We start from the raw sequence: 18,966 nt of genomic DNA on the forward strand, positions 1-18,966 counted from the left end.
ATGAAGGGCTTTATTTGATGCTCTAAAGCAATCAAACTGTGAGCAAAGGGAAATAAATAATAGCCAATATAAATCAGCCAGTTTTTATGCAAACAGGGCACGTCCATATGTATATCACACATACATACATCTGTATTATCTATTAATGTCTGCCTGCCTCTATTTGGTTTAGCTACAACTCACAGCTATCTCTGCACATAACTGCTTAGTACCGAGCTGTTTTTATATTTAAATTTTATTACTTTGTTTTTCTTTTTCGTCGGCTTTGCCCATATGTTTGTCACCTTAAAACGCGCACACTGTTGTCCGAATTTGATAGATTCAAAACTGTCATACGTTTCACACAATCACGTTCACCAGCCACCTGGGCGTAGTGAAAAAATCGTATGCGAAGGGGCACAATAAGAAGAGCAAACAAAAAAAGAGAAAGCAACAGGAAATAATGAACACATAAAGTTGTTTTTAAATATTAACACTAAACCTACCATGGACGGGTCAAATGACCCATTTTAAACTTTTTGTCAGAAGTTCTTAGAAATAACATTATTAAATCATCGTTTGCCTTCACGACTTTTATTAAAAAATACATCGAATGTATTTTTGAAGATTTACTATTCTCTTTCTAATTGTTTTACCGAGAAATATATATGATCTTAATAATATATATAATATTTTAAAGACGGGTCATTTGACCCACTTTGGTAGGAATAGGAATACATAAAATACCGGTAGGTTTAGTGTTAAATTTAAAAATTTAATAAAAAAAATTAAAAAACTTAGTTCCTTAAACAAAAAAAAATACATAATCGCTTCTACAAATTTTGCAAAAAAGCGAAACAATTCATCAGTTCATTGAGCAAAGTGGCCATCAGCCCCTACTGAAAGAAGTGTGTGCCTGTAGATCTTCTTCTGCTAGAAATACTCGTACGCGCATGTTTCTACGAACTGTTTGTTTGTTGTTAGTCGTTATGTATGCATGTTTGTCTGTATGTATGTGCATTTGGTTGAAATTGTAAAATTATGCAAATTTTCGCAGAGTCACTAACAGAGTTCAGCATTGAAGCTTGTCTCGATTCAGCTAAAAGGCTTACACGAGCGCGCGGTGATATGCTAATTGAAAGCATGTCTCGTTAACGCTGCTTATGAATATGAAAACTGTTTTTTAATTTGATAGTTAATAATATTATTTTTTTCTATCTTTGCCCATTTTTGTCGCATACATGAAATTGCTGCACTCGTACATATTGTATGTATGTGGATATCCACTAACCTGTGCACGGCATGTGAATTGCTGAGTTCATTACTTGAAAATGTGAGCACTCGAATGTGGGTTGAAGTCATAAAATATCTGGCGCTGTAATTATAAATACCTGAAACAATATGTCATTGAATTCTACAATTATTTAGCTGCGTACAAATGTTTACTAATAGTACTCACATAGATAAACATGTCAAAAAAAATTAAGAAAAACTAAACTCCAAATGGGCCTAGACTAAGAACAACGTACCGTGGTAAGCAAAATGGGCAGAGGCTAATGGCAATTTTTTATACCAATTAGTATATGTAGTTTCGTCATAGCCGAATGGATTGGTTTGTGACCTCCGTTCGGGAGTGCGTAGGTTCAAGTCACCGTGTATGAACATCAAATAGAAAAAGTTTTTTCTAATAGTATTCGCCCCTCGGCAAGCAATGGCAAATCTCCGAATGTATTTTCCATTATTTTTATTTTTTATTTTGCGCAAATGATTTAAAACTGTTTTATGGTCGAGCTTTAGCTCTTGGGCGATGCTACGACTACTAACATGCCGCTCAACTTCGATTATTTCTCTGATTTTATCGACATTTTCGACATCTTTCGTCATTTTCGGTCCATCTTTAATATAAAAAATGCCTCAACGGAATCGACGAAACCAAAATTGCACGTAATTAGCTATTGTAACAGCAAATCGGCACCCTAAACACCATTCACAATTTCAGCGGCCTGGCTTACATTTCCGCCTTTATCAAAGAAAAACTGTAAAATATTCTATACATTTTACAGTTCTCTGCGTTGACTTTCATTGTTAACACCCTGTAATTTACAACTGAATGGAACAAACGAAAAACAGCAAGAGAAATTGTTTCAGTGTGAAATGTTACCTTGGCAAGCATAAAATTTAAATTGTTTCATCGATACTTTACGAGATATCAATCACTATAGCCATCTACCGAGCAAATAATGTATTTCTATTTCCCTATATTATTGTAATATTTAATCGATGAAGGGTGATAAAAAATCCAGAAAATGAGAAAAGATATTATGGCCTTCCCAAATCCAACATCTTGGCTTTAAAGAAATATATTCGCAATGAACAAATCCTAATGTTCAGACTAGTCTATCAAATTCGAAACATGCACCGACGAGCACTTTCGTTAATAAAAAAATAAAATAGAAACATAATTGAAGCGTAAACTTCCGTTAGGTGTTTTTCCGAGCTTCTCCTCCTATTATATTCTTTGGTAAATATATAAAAAAAAAGAGGTTGTCTGGAAAGTCGGTTTACTGACGATAGTTTAACGTGACAACGTCATAAGAAAATACTGATGGAATGGTTGCAATTTTCAAAACAAAATTTTAATTTTATTTGTTTGATAGATATTTTGTATGGATATAGAGAAGGAGGTAAATGGAATCGCAAAGGAATTGATCAAATTCATGAAAGATGTGTTCAATTTCGATTGTGCATCAGACGTTAATAAGTCAACAACACTAAGAGGCAACATCATCGATTTGCCTTTTTCAAGCCAACGAATTTCACTTTGAATCTGATAAGAAGGAAGATGATGGCATTACTTCGTCAAGTAGAAGTGAAATCCGTTTTTGATTTTACGAAAAATTTTTCTTTTGTTAAATAAAACCTTAGTTTTTATAACGTTCAACGAATTTATTTTTTTTTACTGCGCACACTAATACCTCTCCTCCTCAGCGGCGTTCGCCCGTTGATCGGCTCCGTCCCAAAGGGTTAAAGGAGGTCCCTTATCAGTGGCTTCAAAAAAAGTGTTTTTTTTCAAATTTTTTTCGAGGCGAAAAAAGCGACACACAGGAATAATCTTTTGCATTTATTTGAAGCCATCATTGAAGAGTAATAAACAATTTTTTAACATAATATAAATAAAAAACTAAAATGGCGGACATATGAGGGATCTCGCACAGCTTCTCGTTGTGCGCTAGTAAAGCGACGTGTAAGATTGCGGTCGTAGTTTTCACCTGAAACACAAAAGAAAAATATTGTCTTATTCAGAAGGTTTTCCCGCATATAATACACTACTTTTGTATAAAAATATGAAAAAATGAACAGACAATTAATTATTGAAAAAAGTGCTTTTTTCGCTATTTTTTTCAAAAAAGGTGTTAAATAACATTAAAAAATGAATTTTTGTTTTATTTTGCTAGTTATTTAGTTGCGCATTTTAATTATCTTTATATCGGTTTGAAACGATAACTTTTGTAGCTTTTTTTAAATCTTACACGTCATTTTCGAAAAAATGGTTTTGAGAAAACGTGTTTCAAAGTTTTGGGAAGGTACACAGGATATGTACTCACACGAGAAACATTTATGACGTAAAACGCATTCTTTTTCCCACTTTAACTATGCTTATCAAATTTTTTAATAAAAATATCAAAAATCCGGCTCAACAGACTATAGAGAAAACACTTTCGAATATTAAAAAAAAACCGCATCAAAAAATATTAAAAACTGTATGAGTTATCATGCAGACCGTGCTGGAAAAAGTAGGTTCGAGAAAAACGAGTTTAAAGTTTCGAGTGCATTTCGCTCGTAGTTGCGCGTTTAAAGCAAAAACTTGAAATGAATTTTTTAATTTATTTTGTTAACTTACGTCTAATCTCCCATTCCAGCTTGATATTGTATGCCTTCCTGAACAGTAAGCAATTATTGTTGTTTATTTTTTTCCAGTCGACGAGATATTCTGGCCCCTTTTGTTGCTTTCATAGCCTGGATTCGTGCATGTTTTTGCCGGTTCGAATTTTCTCCTTAGCATATCGACCCTATACATACCCTCATAATGTTTTATAGATGCCCCCATTTACTTACTTACTATACTTTAGAATAACAAAAGAACCGATACGCTGAGAGGCTCTGAAAGTAACGGCCAACTGCCTCAAACGAAGGACAGCTGCCTGTGCACATCAAACTCTCGTCGGGCAGTTACATTTTCTACCATAACTTTGTATCTATGGGAAATTTTTACAATCGACTTCCACAGAAATACGCCTAAAACCATAAAAAATAATAATCTGTAAAAAAAATTGATTTTTTTGAAAATTCTGGACATATGTAACACTTAATAAATAGTTTATATTAGCAGTAAGTCAATAGTCAATAAGAACGTTTGTGTTTTTTTGACTAAATTAAATAAATAAATTATCACACCTGGACGCCAGATTGAATGAGGCCCCAAGCGGATTAATCCTCATATTGTTTCACGTTTCATGTAATTCCCTCATGCAGAAGAAACGCCCAGTGAAAAAGGGCAAGTGTTTGCCGGCCACAACAGTTCATTAACATTGGCGCCATCTACATTAGCAGTGAAGAGTAGAAAGACCATGATTAATAGCCAACACTAAAATCAATGACATAAACCGATGAGCGGTTTAAAAATGTCAAAACACTGCAGAGCAAATCTTTTAAGTGTTGCTGGCTGAAGACTTCGAGCGACTCCATTTATTCATTTTTGTCTGGGTATGAGGCGCCAGTAGACTCGTTTTTTTTTGTTTCTTGTTTTCTTTTTAACTGTTGTTGACATTTCATTGTCGGTGGCAAAGCAAATTTATGCTAAATACTTTTGTACTAAAGCAGCTGGTACATCTCGTTTAAAGTGATTTGTCTCAAAGGTATATAGAGGTATTGGATACATGTGCGTATGTATGCATGCATGCATGTATGTATGTGGGAAGTTTTATTATCAGTAGTAACCCAGTCTGTGGCGTTATGAAATAAAAATATAAGAATTAATGAAAACAAATAAATATAACAATTTATTTATTTATTTAATTAAAATATATTTAGATGCAAATGATGTTAACCATGTTTTAATAACACCGTACAACACAACTTTACACACTTGAGCGGCACTACATATTCTGTACTCATCTAAATTCTAAAAGAGGCTTCTTTTTACAAAACCCAAGCACACACAGTTGCTTCAGAGCAGCATTTGAAAATTACTCATACCTCATACTTTTCACATCTTCTGCATTCACAACTCAAAGGTAACACGCTTCCATAAGCGGATTTTAACCCTCCGTTGGACACCTGTTTTAAAACCTTCGGTTGGGCACCCGGTTCTGGCCTTTTTTTCATCCTGTTCGAGAATCCTTTTTAAAACTTTATATCCATAAATCAATAGAAAATTAAATTAAAGGAAGTTACCTGGAAGCTCAAGTCGTTAGCTATAAAGAACAATATTAAATTCACAGCCAAAGTCGAAGAGCCAGTCTGGCCAGACCCCAACCGGGGAGGGTTAAACTAATCAAAATTCAATCACAATCCAACTCGTACGCTTGAACGTAGTGCAATACTATAAAAGTGTCTGTAGCTACAATGTTGTAGAAGGCGTCACATTGCCGCAACATGCATATTTCTCATGCACGCGCAAACCTTCTTAACGGCGCCCTCCCTATTCTAATGGTGGGTGATAATTTCTAAAGTAAACAATAACAAAAGCCAACTCATTGTCGAGAAAATACAAATAAACAAATAATCAGATAGAACGGGCTTAAGAGAGAAATTTATTCATTTACATACACATACGAGTACCTGCAACTTCTATAGTCTATATAGATGCTTTTACTTTGAACACTGCATAGTTGTAGGAATATCGCATATTTGTATGTAGTCACACACGCGAATAGTTAGATCAACAAATAAGCCTTCATCTTAAGCATTTGCATAAAATGTTTCTATCTACGAATGTTTTCATGCATGTAAAATCGCATAGTTGTTTATTAAGGTGTTGGCCCAATGCAGGCTAGCTTTGCTTGCTTGGCTTCGATAAGTGTCAAAAATGAAATATATATATAACATCAGACCAAATGGCAGCTTTGTTTCAAAGGCTTGAAGTACGGCGAAGTTTCAAATAGCTCAGTTGTCTATTTGCAGCGCTTTTGACATTAGGAGTTGAATACCCTGTATTTCATTTAATTTGATTTAGTTTAGTTTCATTTGTGAATTTATGTTGCAGACAGAGTGGAAGCGAAGCCGAAGACGAACCATTTTGAAAAGGTCATTTGTGCTCAGGAGCATAGCTGCCAGTTGCAGCCTTTGGAGTAAACTCTGACAAAGCTGAGCTTAAAACATAAACATCCATATTTTACACTTCCCAAATTAAACAACCACGCCTTCCGGTTTCATCGGATGTTAGATATCTTAGAATGATACTTGACTCCAAATTCCATTGGAAGCTACACATTGAAAATCGGATAAAGAAGACCAGTATATACTTCTGCAAATCTATCTGGCAGATCTGCTCGGCAAGAAAATGCAGACTCAAGACACAGGTCGTGCTTTAGTTGTACAACGTAGTGGTTCTGCCAATTTTATGTATAGATTTCTAGTTTGGTGAGAATTTCTTCGGAAGGGCTATAATATCACTAAACAGGGGAGGGTTCAAAGACCTGTATGTATTGACATCACCGGAGCATATAGAACTTGCCCCAGTTCTGCCTTACTTCCTATAGACTTTTACGTCATTTCCATCGCAGCTCAAAGTGCAAGCAAGTTAAAGGAGGTTGACTTCTGAAAGCAATCTCCCAAGGGACATGGTAGCATTTTCGGGCAGTTAACACCGTATTTCTCTGAACTTCTGACAGATTTCTCTATCCACAAACTGGAGTTTGAGAGGCGTGCCATTGCAATCTTTCCAAGTAGGCAGGATTGAAGGAGTAGGGGGTTTCTTTAATTCAGCCAATGTATTTATTTCTCCTAAAATGGCGACGGCGTTCCAAGTGCCAATTTGGCCATAAATATTTTTAAAGTCAAGCAAAATAAAGGCAAGCAAAGCCAGTCTGATGAATGAAGATCAATCTCAGAGCCTTTCCTTTCATACTCATAGGCTCTTTCGTGTCCCTTCACTCCAGAGTGTGGTGTTGCGTTGTTCAATAGGCGACACGGACCGCCTGCATTCTTCAACACATCTTGAATTTTTGTGCGCCGGGGCTAGTGCCTTGATGGCTGCTTGACTATCAACAAAAATGGTAAGATTTTCTGGAGGTAACTCCATTAGTCTTATCGCCTTTGCTGCTTTGTCCATAGCGTAGATCTCAGCTTGGCAGATGCTACACTGGTCTGAGAGTCTAAAAGAGCAATTTAAGTGTGCCATTCATCCAACTTTGAGCCGTCAGTATAGAAATGGTGACCACTATTATCTGATAGAACTCTGGTCTGACAAGCTGTTCTGTCGGGTATTTATTTATTTAATTCACTTAATAGTTTAGAAAATACAGTATTTCTTACAGACTATGAAAACAGATTAATGCTAAATATAATTCCTGATAGTGGAACTTCTGCACGACCGTGCGTGTTTTCTTTTATCATGCCCGCTGCTTTAATCCTGGAAGCAGATTTGGATATGTAGGACCACTTCCAGCGCAGCCTTAGGCGTCGATCAGAGCGCACTTGTCATTCCTACACAGGCTAATCGTTGGACTTGTATGAGATTCTTTAGGTAGGATTGTGTCTGCACCGCCTCCCACCACACGAAAGCTCCATACGTCAAAATGGGTTTGATGGTCGTTTTGTGCTCTCAGTGGGATTTTTATACGGTTTCAGACTCCATTTTTTGCAAAATGTCCTCTTACAGATAAAGACGGCATTACAAGCTTTCTTTCTTCTTTCCTCGATATTCCTTTTCCAAGAATTATACCGAGATACTTGGCTTCGTTCGACAGGGTTAGTGTTAATCCATCAATAAACAGTAACTGAAAATTTTTTATATCTTTAGATTTTGATATAAATAAATAAATGAAATGAAATAAAATTTAATATAAAGTAAAATACAAAAAAAAAAAACTAGTTCGCTCTTGGCTGGTTTAACCATCTTTGTTTTTCTTATTCACTCCTCTCGGGAGCATAGGACCTCGACAAGATTCTTATCTTGCGATTTCAGACAGGGTAGGTGACTAGCTTGCCGCTATCAGTCCTAAATAGTGGGAATGCCCACCTGTGGTTGCTTAGGAACAACCGCGGTAATAGCGCAGACACACCAAATTTAGCGAAGCCATCTGTACGATCCTTCTGGCAGAAAAATGTGAAACACAGATGGCGCTACAATTTTTATGGCTGCATAAAAGTGTGGCATTCAGCACTGAAACGCTACGAATGGAGTTCTAGCTTAAATTCGAAAATTTTGAGAGTTTGTTGTCATTTTATTTTATGACTAGAATTTTTATTTATTTTATTTTGAAAAGCTTCTTATACGGATAGGTATTTTTATATATGTACATATATGAATATAGTATTTTTAACCATCATTAACTTATACAAAAACTTATTAGTCTCTCCGACTTCACCTTTCAAGCTTTTCAGTGTTTCCCTTGAAATTACAATCAAATTTGTTTGAACTTTTTTTTAACCACCACAACTGTTTTCTTCTTTTTTCTTTGATTTCAGTGTTCTATTCACGGTTATAACATGGAAGATCTGGAACTGGATCAAGTCACACAGGTGATTAACTATCATCCTCGTTTTCTCGATCATTTTCTGCGCACACAAAATTTCATTATGGATGGTGATGGACCGCTGCCATATGATTACCGTTATTATTTGGCCATAATTGTGAGTAGCACCAAAAATAATTTATATTGACATTTAATAGTAAATTTTAGTAAATGCATTTAATGTAGAATTTAAGTTAAATGTAAAATGAAGTATATTCGGCCGATCGTTTTTTTTTTCATTAGTAGCCACAAAATGGAAATAAATTTCTATTACAATATCATCTCTCTGCGCCAGTGAGTTCAGAAACTCTGCTCGGACCTATAAAAAGCTCTTTCCCACAAAGTATTATTTTATCGATTTCGTTGAATTTTTTTTGAACTTAAATTTGTATGTGGATTACTTGAAAATGAAAACAAACAATTTTTATGAAGTAAAATTTCAGTCAGCCAGTTCTCGATTGCAAAAATGCTAATCGCTCTTTAATTGACTTTAGCGGGTATATTTGCTAGTAGCACAAGCAAATAAGCCTTTTTTTTTAATTTTTTCTCTCGAAACCGTAAATGTTTTTTTTATAAATATTCAATAAATTATCCGAAAGTGAAAATGAGCGTAATAGTATGAAATTTTTGTTTAAGTAATAAAAATATGAAGATTATATAAGATATAGTTGAACAAAAAGGATCTTGCGGTAATCTGGAGCATCTGGAATATAAAAATCAAATTTGATTAACAACATAATTTTATTGTTAAGCGAAGGATTTAGAAAATATATTTTTCACAAGTCTAGTCAAAATCAAAATTTCGATTAAAATTAGAATAAATAAATCAGTAATTTTTTGTTTGTTAAAAAAAAGTCATTCATTCAGTAAATGAATAGGTGATTTGTTAAAAGAAAAATCGTTCAATGTACTATACTACTCTTTATTTTAGTAAATAAATCGATCTTTTCTTGTTGTTAGAAAAAAAAATCGTTGAATTGGCTACTATTTATTTTCAATAAATAAATCGGTGATTTTTGGTTTTTTTTTCGTGACTCTGAAAAGTTGCAATCCATCTTACATAAATCGTTTGTGACTAAACATAAGGAAATGATTTCACGTAAAATTTGCTATATCAACCAATAATTCACATGCTTTGTATAATATCGCTGGCTAACCCCTGCAATCCGTTGAAGAAAGTAAAGGCTTGGGAATTATTTTTGACTTTGAATTGAATTTCACGAGTTATTAACCACGTCATAAGGCGATCATATACGCGTTCCCACGCCAGTCGGTTCTACTTAACCGGAACGACCCAGACTTACATCCGGCCAAGGTCCGGTCACTTCAGCAGCACTCTCCGTACATATGTATGTATAGGGAATGGTTTTGCTGCGGCAACAACGACGACAACAACAACAATCATATACGATGCTAGCATTCGTACGCCGAAATTGTTCTGCATTTACTAACCCACACACCCTCAAATCTTTGTATTGTGCTTTTGTTAGATCCAGATTAGAGTACGCCACTGTTATTCGGAGACCATACTAAATAGGTATCTCCAATCGGGTTGAGAGAGTGCAGAGAATTTTTCTTCGTTTTGCGCTCCGATCTTTAATCTTTTCAGAAGCTATACCATCGAACCGCTCTCGATGTTTATTGATTGACTCAAAAATACAAATACAAAATACAGACGATCTACTCTTTCGTGCTCACTTATTTTTCATATCATTACTGTAGCTATGGATTGTCTTTCACTTCTGAGTAAAATTCAATTTGATGTTCGTAATAAGAAGCTTCGACAGTACGAAACTTTGAAAATTTGCTTCTCGCGAACCAATTACTAGGTGCATGTCTAGGTCATGTGCAGAACTTGTCAAAAAGTGCCAGTGCTATAGTTATGAAACGCACTGTATAGAAAACCATAAATCTCATTTGCTTGAGAAAATGATTACTTTTGCAAGCACTTAAGCGCTTCAGAGCGGGAAAACAATGTTGTACAACACCCTAAGGTGTATTTATCCGAGTACATATGTATATGTGTGCATGTGTGTATTAGCATCGGCCAGCGAAAGCTCGTTATGGTGAAAGAACACAAATTAATACAATATTTTTATATACACATGAGAATACCATTTAAATCGTATGATAATGAAAATGATAAATAATCATGCGGCACGACTTTGACGCCATGCAAGTAGAACGACATACGAGCAACAACAACCACAACAACAGCTGGCTGACGTTAATACTATAAGGACAGCAGCATTTGCCCATAATAACAGCAATAATGAATAAATAATAATAAACAGCACACACATACACATGTACCTGTTTTGCATTGCAAATTAGTTGGTGAAGAATTTCAATGCAAATGCAGCAAAAACACAATTACATTGTAGTTATTAATAGATAAACAAAACAGATATATTTACAGTGTCTTACAAAAGTATGCGGAAATCTAATTTTCCTAGCAGAAAGAACAAAAAAATCTTATTTTATCTCGGGTTCACATTCAAAACTCATTTTTTAATACATATAAACACTTAGCTTTCTATTGATAAAAAAAAATTCAATATCTCAAAAAAAGTATTAGTGTAAATCGCTATAAACATGAACTGACTTGAATTCACTTCACAATTGCATACGAGAAGTTGCTTAAAGTTTTCTACCCATGCCAAAAGTAACTACTTTGAAGGAAAGAAAAATAATATTTAATTTGCGAAATGAAGGAAAAACATTAAAAGAGATATCAAATTCCATAAAAGAAGCATTTCAACCATTCACAGCATTTTGAAGAGAAATTCGTTTAACTTAAACAGCGATCAGGAAAACCTGAAAAATTTAAGTCCCGCGTAAAGGTCGTTTTATTAGAAAAACCAAACGAGAGCCGCGGTTTTAATAGGAAGTTAATAGGAATCTCACTGAAATTAGCAGAATAAACATTAGCAATAAAACTGTGCGAGGAACACTTAGAGCTGCTGGGTATAATGGGCGTTCTACACGCGTTAAACCGCTTATAAGTAAAAAAAAAAACAAAAAGCGTTTGGAATTCGCATAAAAAATACGTTGAACGAAATGAGTTTCAGTTTAAAGTCATATTTAATGATGACTCTAAATTTCACATTTTTGGGCCAAATTGCGGATTGCCCGATAAAGTGTGACGAAAAGTGACTTTCGAAATGCACCCTAAAAATGCAATATAATAATGAGTTCACAAATATGAGCTTAAAAACTAATAGTGAGAGACAAATTAAAAATTGTTGTTGTTGTTATGCAACAAAGAGCAATACATTGGTAGATATTGTCATTAAAAAAAAAAAAAAAAAAAAACAGTTAATAAGGGAGCAAATTACGAAACGTAAGGAAAAGATGTGAGAATAAAGGTAGGAGAAATAAGAAGAGCGTGAGTAAAACAGTGTGTGTTGTTGGTAGTGGGAGTATGGTATGTGACTATATGCTCAGTTAAGTATGGTGGTGGCAATGTAATGGTGTGAGGATGCATGAGCGCAAACGGTGCCGACAACATGCAATTTATTAGTGATAAAATTAACCATCGGCTTTATATTCAAATATTAAATGAGAATTTAAGTGCTAGCACCAAAAAATTTGTGCTTTCGGGTGATTATATATATTAATATCTTCCAGAAAGATAAAAACTCAAAGTATGCAGCTCACAATATGCAATATGGATATTATATAACACCCCGAATGTTTAGGAAACCCCTCAATCGCCGGATCTGAATCCAATCGAGCACTTGTAGGCAGATTTAAAGCGAGCCATTCGGACGCACGAATTTACGTCAAGGGGCAGCCTTAACGTAGCGATACTCAAAGAATGGACAGATATGACAGCTGTGAGAACGCGAAAGTTGGTTTTCTAAATGCAGACTAGATTAGGAGAAGTTATTAATATGAAAAGATAGGCCAATATTAGTTAAAAATACTTTAAATTACATGTAAGCTTGAAGTTTTTTTTTCCGAATACTTTTGTGACAAAAATTCACATACTTTTTGAATTAATGCATTATTTACGTACGCTTTTGTTTGAAAAAATAAAAATATTTTTATATTTGAATTAAAGCTTAGACCCCAATGAAACGACTGAATTGTTTTTTGAGCAATAAATACATAGTGAAAGGAGTTGCTGATATTTTATAACTCAGAAAAAATATTTCCAAATAATTTTCGAAGGCACTGTATATGTATATATGTAAACGTATGTGTGTAGTCATACCTCGTAATTAGCCAAATAATATGAAAAGTAATGCATTAGCATCAAAACTTAATAACTCCATATAAGTAAAAGCTTCTTCCAACGCAATGTGGGCGCAAATCTTTATAATTATACACCGACTTTAGAAATACTTCTATACATATGTATGCATATGTACGTGTACTCGTCTGTGCATATATGTATGCGCGTATAAGGCGATATTGAAATTTACCCTGCAATATGACCTGCAATTTCCTTAATGAGTGTAATTAAATAAATTAAATTTAAATTAAATCGAAAAGGTGTTACAGGTAATTGGCAAAATTCCACTCAAACTATATATTTTTATGCTTAACTAGAGCATGGAAGGATGACTCAGTGAGGGGTGGTCCATTTACATGATTATTTTTAACCTTTGGTAGACACACTGGGGTGTGAGTCACCTCACAAAATGTTTGAAGGGTTTTAGTTTGTTTATTTGTAACATCAGGAACAAACTGTTTGTTGTATTTTAGCAACGCCGATTTTACTCTTCGAATTCATGCAGTAGATGTAGCGCACCGAATTTATGCAGGGACGCTTATCCAGCAGCCAGCCCCGGCTCCGAGGACAGATTGATGTACTTCCTAGGCTGGTGCCACTAGATACTGGATTCATCGGAAAATGAGCGTCGAGAATTAACTTTAGTGATTCCTCGCCTCTCATCGCCAAACATCCCGATTCGTCCCTCAGGTATCCCAAGGGAGCGGAGTTCCTCGTGAGTACTCGACTAAATTTTGAAGATTCATGACAGCCCTCCACGCTTCGACAGAAGCTTCTCCAAGAGTCCCTCTTGGCCTTCCTAATTTCGAACTTATAAATTCCTAGCCCTACTTTATACACTTCCGTTCCTGAGGGAGACTTAATTCTTTTAGCCCTATTAAAAAGCCTGCTGCACGAAGCCCTAAGCTCAGCTGTCCACCAAGGCGAGTTTTCCTTCTTAGGGAACTTCTAAGCGGGCAGGAGCTTTCAAAAGCCTCATTACAAGCTGAAGTGAAGATCTTCACCAGATCATCGATCGCTCCCTCCGAGAGATCTAGATCTTCCCTTGGAGCTTTGGGGAGAAGGTTTAACAGATTTCTGCCGGAATTCTACAGCAATCCATTTGGAAATTAAAACCCTGTGATTAACCTGATCAAATGCTTTTAAAATGTCTGTGTAAACAGTGCCAACTTGAGTTTTTGTTTTTAACGATGATATACAATATACAATATTCAGAGAACACTGCAAGATTTCAAACAGTAGATGTTCTCATCGGAGTGCGACGCAATGGGCGGTTTAAAATGTGGGGCCTCCACGGTCGCTCCGATGATATATTTTATAAAAATAAAAAGCACAAAGGCGTGTCAGTATATATTCATTAATATTTTATTGGCAGTATATACACAGATATATGCATAGAATATGTACATAGAAATGTATATGCAATACGTTGCTTACGTATTATTGTGTATGGATTATCATATTAAGTATAATTAATAATTGATAACATATTACCTTTAGCTGGCTGACACGTCCTGATGCTTTGAGTTCTAAAATCGCAGAGAAAGTTATAATTAAAATTGAAGTGAAAGTAACCTCGCCGAACAACGTTTAAAACGGTAAACGTTTTAACTGTTCGGCGGGGAAATGCCAGGGTTAACGGCCTTCACGTTGCAGCGACTGGAAACGGTGGTTAGCAACAGTCGGAACGGTAGGCGCAGTTACCATTAGGGTGGCTAAAAATTTATATTAAATATTAGGGTGTGGCCTAAACAGTAGATCTACCTTTCATGAATCCGTATTGGCCTGCTGAAATATAACGATTAACTGCAAAATAAATTTTTCCTTTCACTATTAATTCAAATAATTTTTAAACCGTGGATAATTTAGCAATTGGTCTATAATTGGTAATATTGATTGTATTGCCACTTTTGAAAACTGGATTAGTGTTGGTTACTTTCCAGGCGTCTATGAACTATCCTCCTCCTTATAGGCACATCTAGAAAAAAATTAAGATATAAATGAAGAAATCCTCTAATAGATACCACATACAATTTATTCGCATGAGCATAGATACTCATTTTTTCATTGTTCTTACTTGTGGGGGCATATTTTCCTTGATTTTCATTAAAATTATTTAAAATGAAGAAGTCAATATATTTTTTTCAAAATTGGCATAGAGTTTAATAATACATTAAAATATATTAATATAATTTTTTTTAATCATTTAAAATGACGGATGTGCACTCAATTCTTTCAGGAAAGTCGCAGCGAGGCTTCTCAATCTTCGGGCATCGTAGCATCGGCGTCAGTGACCTGAATACAAAAAACCAAAAATTTGTTTGTTTATTAATGTCATAATTTCTATATGAATTAAACAAAAATGGAAAAAAAATTCGCGGAATATGCTTCAAAAAAAAAAAAAAGGAATTTTGTGGCGAAGTTTTTCCCCTCTATTTTTGCTTCGAAAAAAATATTTCTCTTAAAATAAAAAAGATGTGTGCAAACTTTCAGGGAGATCGGTCAATAACTTTTCGAGTTATCGTGTACGCCAATTCGAAAAATATACTTAAAAAATACTTAAATTTACGTTCCAAAAATTTGTGGACATATTTTTAAAGGATTATATAAAGATTTTATGAAAAAAAAAAATTTTTTTTTCGAAATTTTACTGGTTTCTGTCCCCTTAAGTAAAGTTAATACGAGAAAACACAAAATTTATTTGTATGATATCATTTGTGGATTTTCATTCTAAGTTAATAAATTTGAAACATAAAACTGCCAATTCCTAACATCTTTAGAAAATTGTTACTCGATTTTACATAGCAATTGAATGGCCTGGTTCTTAGTTAAAAAAAATTATTTATTATTTGTAAGCCAGTGGTATTCGCTCTTCCCTCCGTCGTAATCCAAACTGGCTAACCATACGCTTGGCGTTTAGAATACGTACATTTGTATCTATGTAAGTCAAGACAAGTTACATAAAAAAATTTGCCGCTTGTGTAAGCAAACTACGCCTACACAAATGTAAATATAATATGATACCCGATAATGATGTGGCTGATCTTGAGCGCAACCGCTTAACGCGCCAATGCGTCAATAATTCATTAATTGAGTTATGGCTTGTGGTGGTTGCACAATTCGAATGATTTATCAACAACAACATGTGGAGGCTTTTAGCATATTTGCCATTAATTGTGAGAAAAAAACATTTTAATTACAATAAAAACTACTCATAAAACACAAGCACACATATGTATATATGTATGCATGTACATACATACACGTATACATACATACAAATACATCACTTGCATATACATACATATATACATCCATAGGCTCCCCCACTGCCAGCGGAACTGAAGTGTCACAACAATTCCGATTGCATTTGCAGAAGTACAGCGTGAAGTATTGCGAAACGAAATGAAAAAAAATAGAAAATAAACTATAACTAAAACTTATTTTAATTGCCACAAATGATAAACAAAGCGGCAGCAACAACTGTTGAAATAGTGAGAAAAAACGTCAACAATAATAAGAGGAAGCAACTGCAGTCAAGTGGCCACTTTGTGGCCGTCAACAACAACAACAACAATAGCAATTGTAGCCTCTACTGTGCGATAAGTCGCATTTGATTGCATTATTTTGCTTTGTTGTTTTTATAAATGCATATTTGCCCTCACACATTGCAGCTGATATTTGTTTTTGTAATAAAATAGCCGCTCCTGTTATCGCCTTTGTTTACCGTAACTATTTAAAGTCTGAGTGTTTGTTATTTGTTTCTTCTTCTTCTTATTTTCTTGTATGTATTTGAATTATTTTATTGCTTATGACTACAATTGACACAGCTGACAACAGCAGTGGCCTCCAGGGGCAATAAACAGCCATTCGCCATTCAGTCAGTCAGTTACACTGGCAGCCAATCAGCCAACAACAACTTCCACTGGCTTGGAGGTCGTTCACTGTTTAGTTCACCCACCTTCTCAGGTTTGGTTTTTGTTTATTTTTTTTGTTGTAGCACACGAATTTTAAAAGTCCAATATTAGTTTATGTGTCTGTTTAGCAAATAAATACAACAACACTATTGCCGTGTAAAATTAAAAAAAAAAAAACAAAAAACAACAAAAGAAATAATTTCAAAATCAAATAAAATAATCGAAAGTCAACAAAAGAACAAAAGAGGCGAACAAGAAACAAAACCTAAGTTTTATTAACTGGTTAGCATCACTTCGAAAATTTTTTGAAAATAATTGTAAATTAAAAAGTATAACGGACATTTTTCTAAATTAATTTTTTAAAGTATTAGAATGAAATTCTAAGTGGCTTATTTATAGGTTTGAAAATAATCACAATTTCATGAGAAACGGTACCATAAAGGGTCTTTCAAAAGTGGCGCCCAGATGTGTATAGTAGAGTGGGCCGAAAAAAAATTTGTTTAGTACCGCATTCTAATAGTGCGGAAAAGTTGCACTGTTAGACTAATAAAGTGTGTGCTAAATTTCAGCCCAATCCAACGATATCTTCTATCACCAGCAGAGACCAAAAATTTTGAAAATTCAGTTTAAATTCTGAGCAATATTAACTTTTTTGAAAATACTATTTGTTATCATACCGGTATATGTTAAATACAAATTTTATATGAGAAGGCCCATCGAAACAATTTAATTCACTACACTCCACTCTGTTTGTTTGATCAAGCAATACGTTTATGGAGCTCCCAGTAGCTCGTCCTTGTACTGCGAGTTGAATTGAATTTACAGCAATTACTTTGTCCATTTTTTGTGTTTCGTATAAAAGCATTTAATTATAATATTTTATTAAAAGTTTATATGACGGCAATGGCATTAACCAAATTTTCCGTAATATAAACGTTTAATTGTCCATTGTTTGGAAGTCCTAAAGATTTGCCAGATCATCAACTAGCAAGTTATGAAGATGTAATGAGATGTTGTTTTTTTTCCAAAGACGGGAACTGGGAGTATAGTCAGGAGGAAACAGAGAGCCGGCCTTTTTGATCATAGCCGGAAAAGTTCCGTATCGGAATAGTGGACATACCTGAAACAAAGAAACTTATAGAAAGACAACGACGCCGCTATGACATGACCAAACAAATTACAGTCCAATCGTGATAGTCCGACACATACAGAACCGACTCGTTGTCGGATTATCAAATATTCCGGACTACCGAAGGTTCCATTTAATGACACGAAAAGATAGAAAAAAATCACATCAACACCGTCAGAAATAGCGAGAGAACTGGCGTCGTTCAAATTTAATGAAAAATACGTTGTGACCGAGAAACAGACGCAATCCCCCTCTGCTGCTCTGCTACGACTGATCAAAATAAAATAATGCCAATTGCATCCATAGACGTTAAGAGGTTGTCGGATTACCGAACGTGTCGGATTACCAAACGTGTCGGATTAAGAAATGTCGGACTATCGCGATTGTACTGTACTAATAAAAAAAAAGAGGTTGTCTATAAAGCCGGTTTACTGACGATAGTTTAACGTGATAACGTCATAAGAAAATACTGATTGAATGGTTGCATTTTTCAAAAGAAAATTTTAATTTTATTTGTTTGATAGATATTTTGTATGGATATAGAGAATGAGTTAACATTAACATAACATAATATACTTTAACATAACATAACATAACACAACATAACACAACACAACACAACACAACACAACACAACATAACATAACATAACATAACATAACATAACATAACATAACATAACATAACATAACATAACATAACATAACATAACATAACATAACATAACATAACATAACATAACATAACATAACATAACATAACATAACATAACATAACATAACATAACATAACATAACATAACATAACATAACATAACATAACATAACATAACATAACATAACATAACATAACATAACATAACTTAACATAACATAACATAACATAACATAACATAACATAACATAACATAACATAACATAACATAACATAACATAACATAACATAACATAACATAACATAACA

At 34.4% G+C, this 18,966-nt stretch overlaps 1 protein-coding gene across 7 annotated transcripts in view; it reads left to right on the forward strand.

Moving 5' to 3' along the window:
* The window catches only part of LOC128867390 (sestrin homolog), a 61,805-nt gene that overhangs the window by 18,252 nt on the left and 24,587 nt on the right, over positions 1–18,966 (forward strand). For all 7 annotated transcript variants that reach the window (XM_054108559.1, XM_054108558.1, XM_054108560.1 and 4 more), the window contains exon 3: positions 8,671–8,835. In XM_054108559.1, the coding sequence (XP_053964534.1) occupies positions 8,671–8,835 (165 nt within the window). The remainder of the gene's footprint in view (positions 1–8,670; positions 8,836–18,966) is intronic.

This window comes from Anastrepha ludens, chromosome 6, assembly GCF_028408465.1.
Source record: "Anastrepha ludens isolate Willacy chromosome 6, idAnaLude1.1, whole genome shotgun sequence".
In the NCBI taxonomy this organism is placed as follows: Eukaryota; Metazoa; Arthropoda; class Insecta; order Diptera; family Tephritidae; genus Anastrepha; species Anastrepha ludens.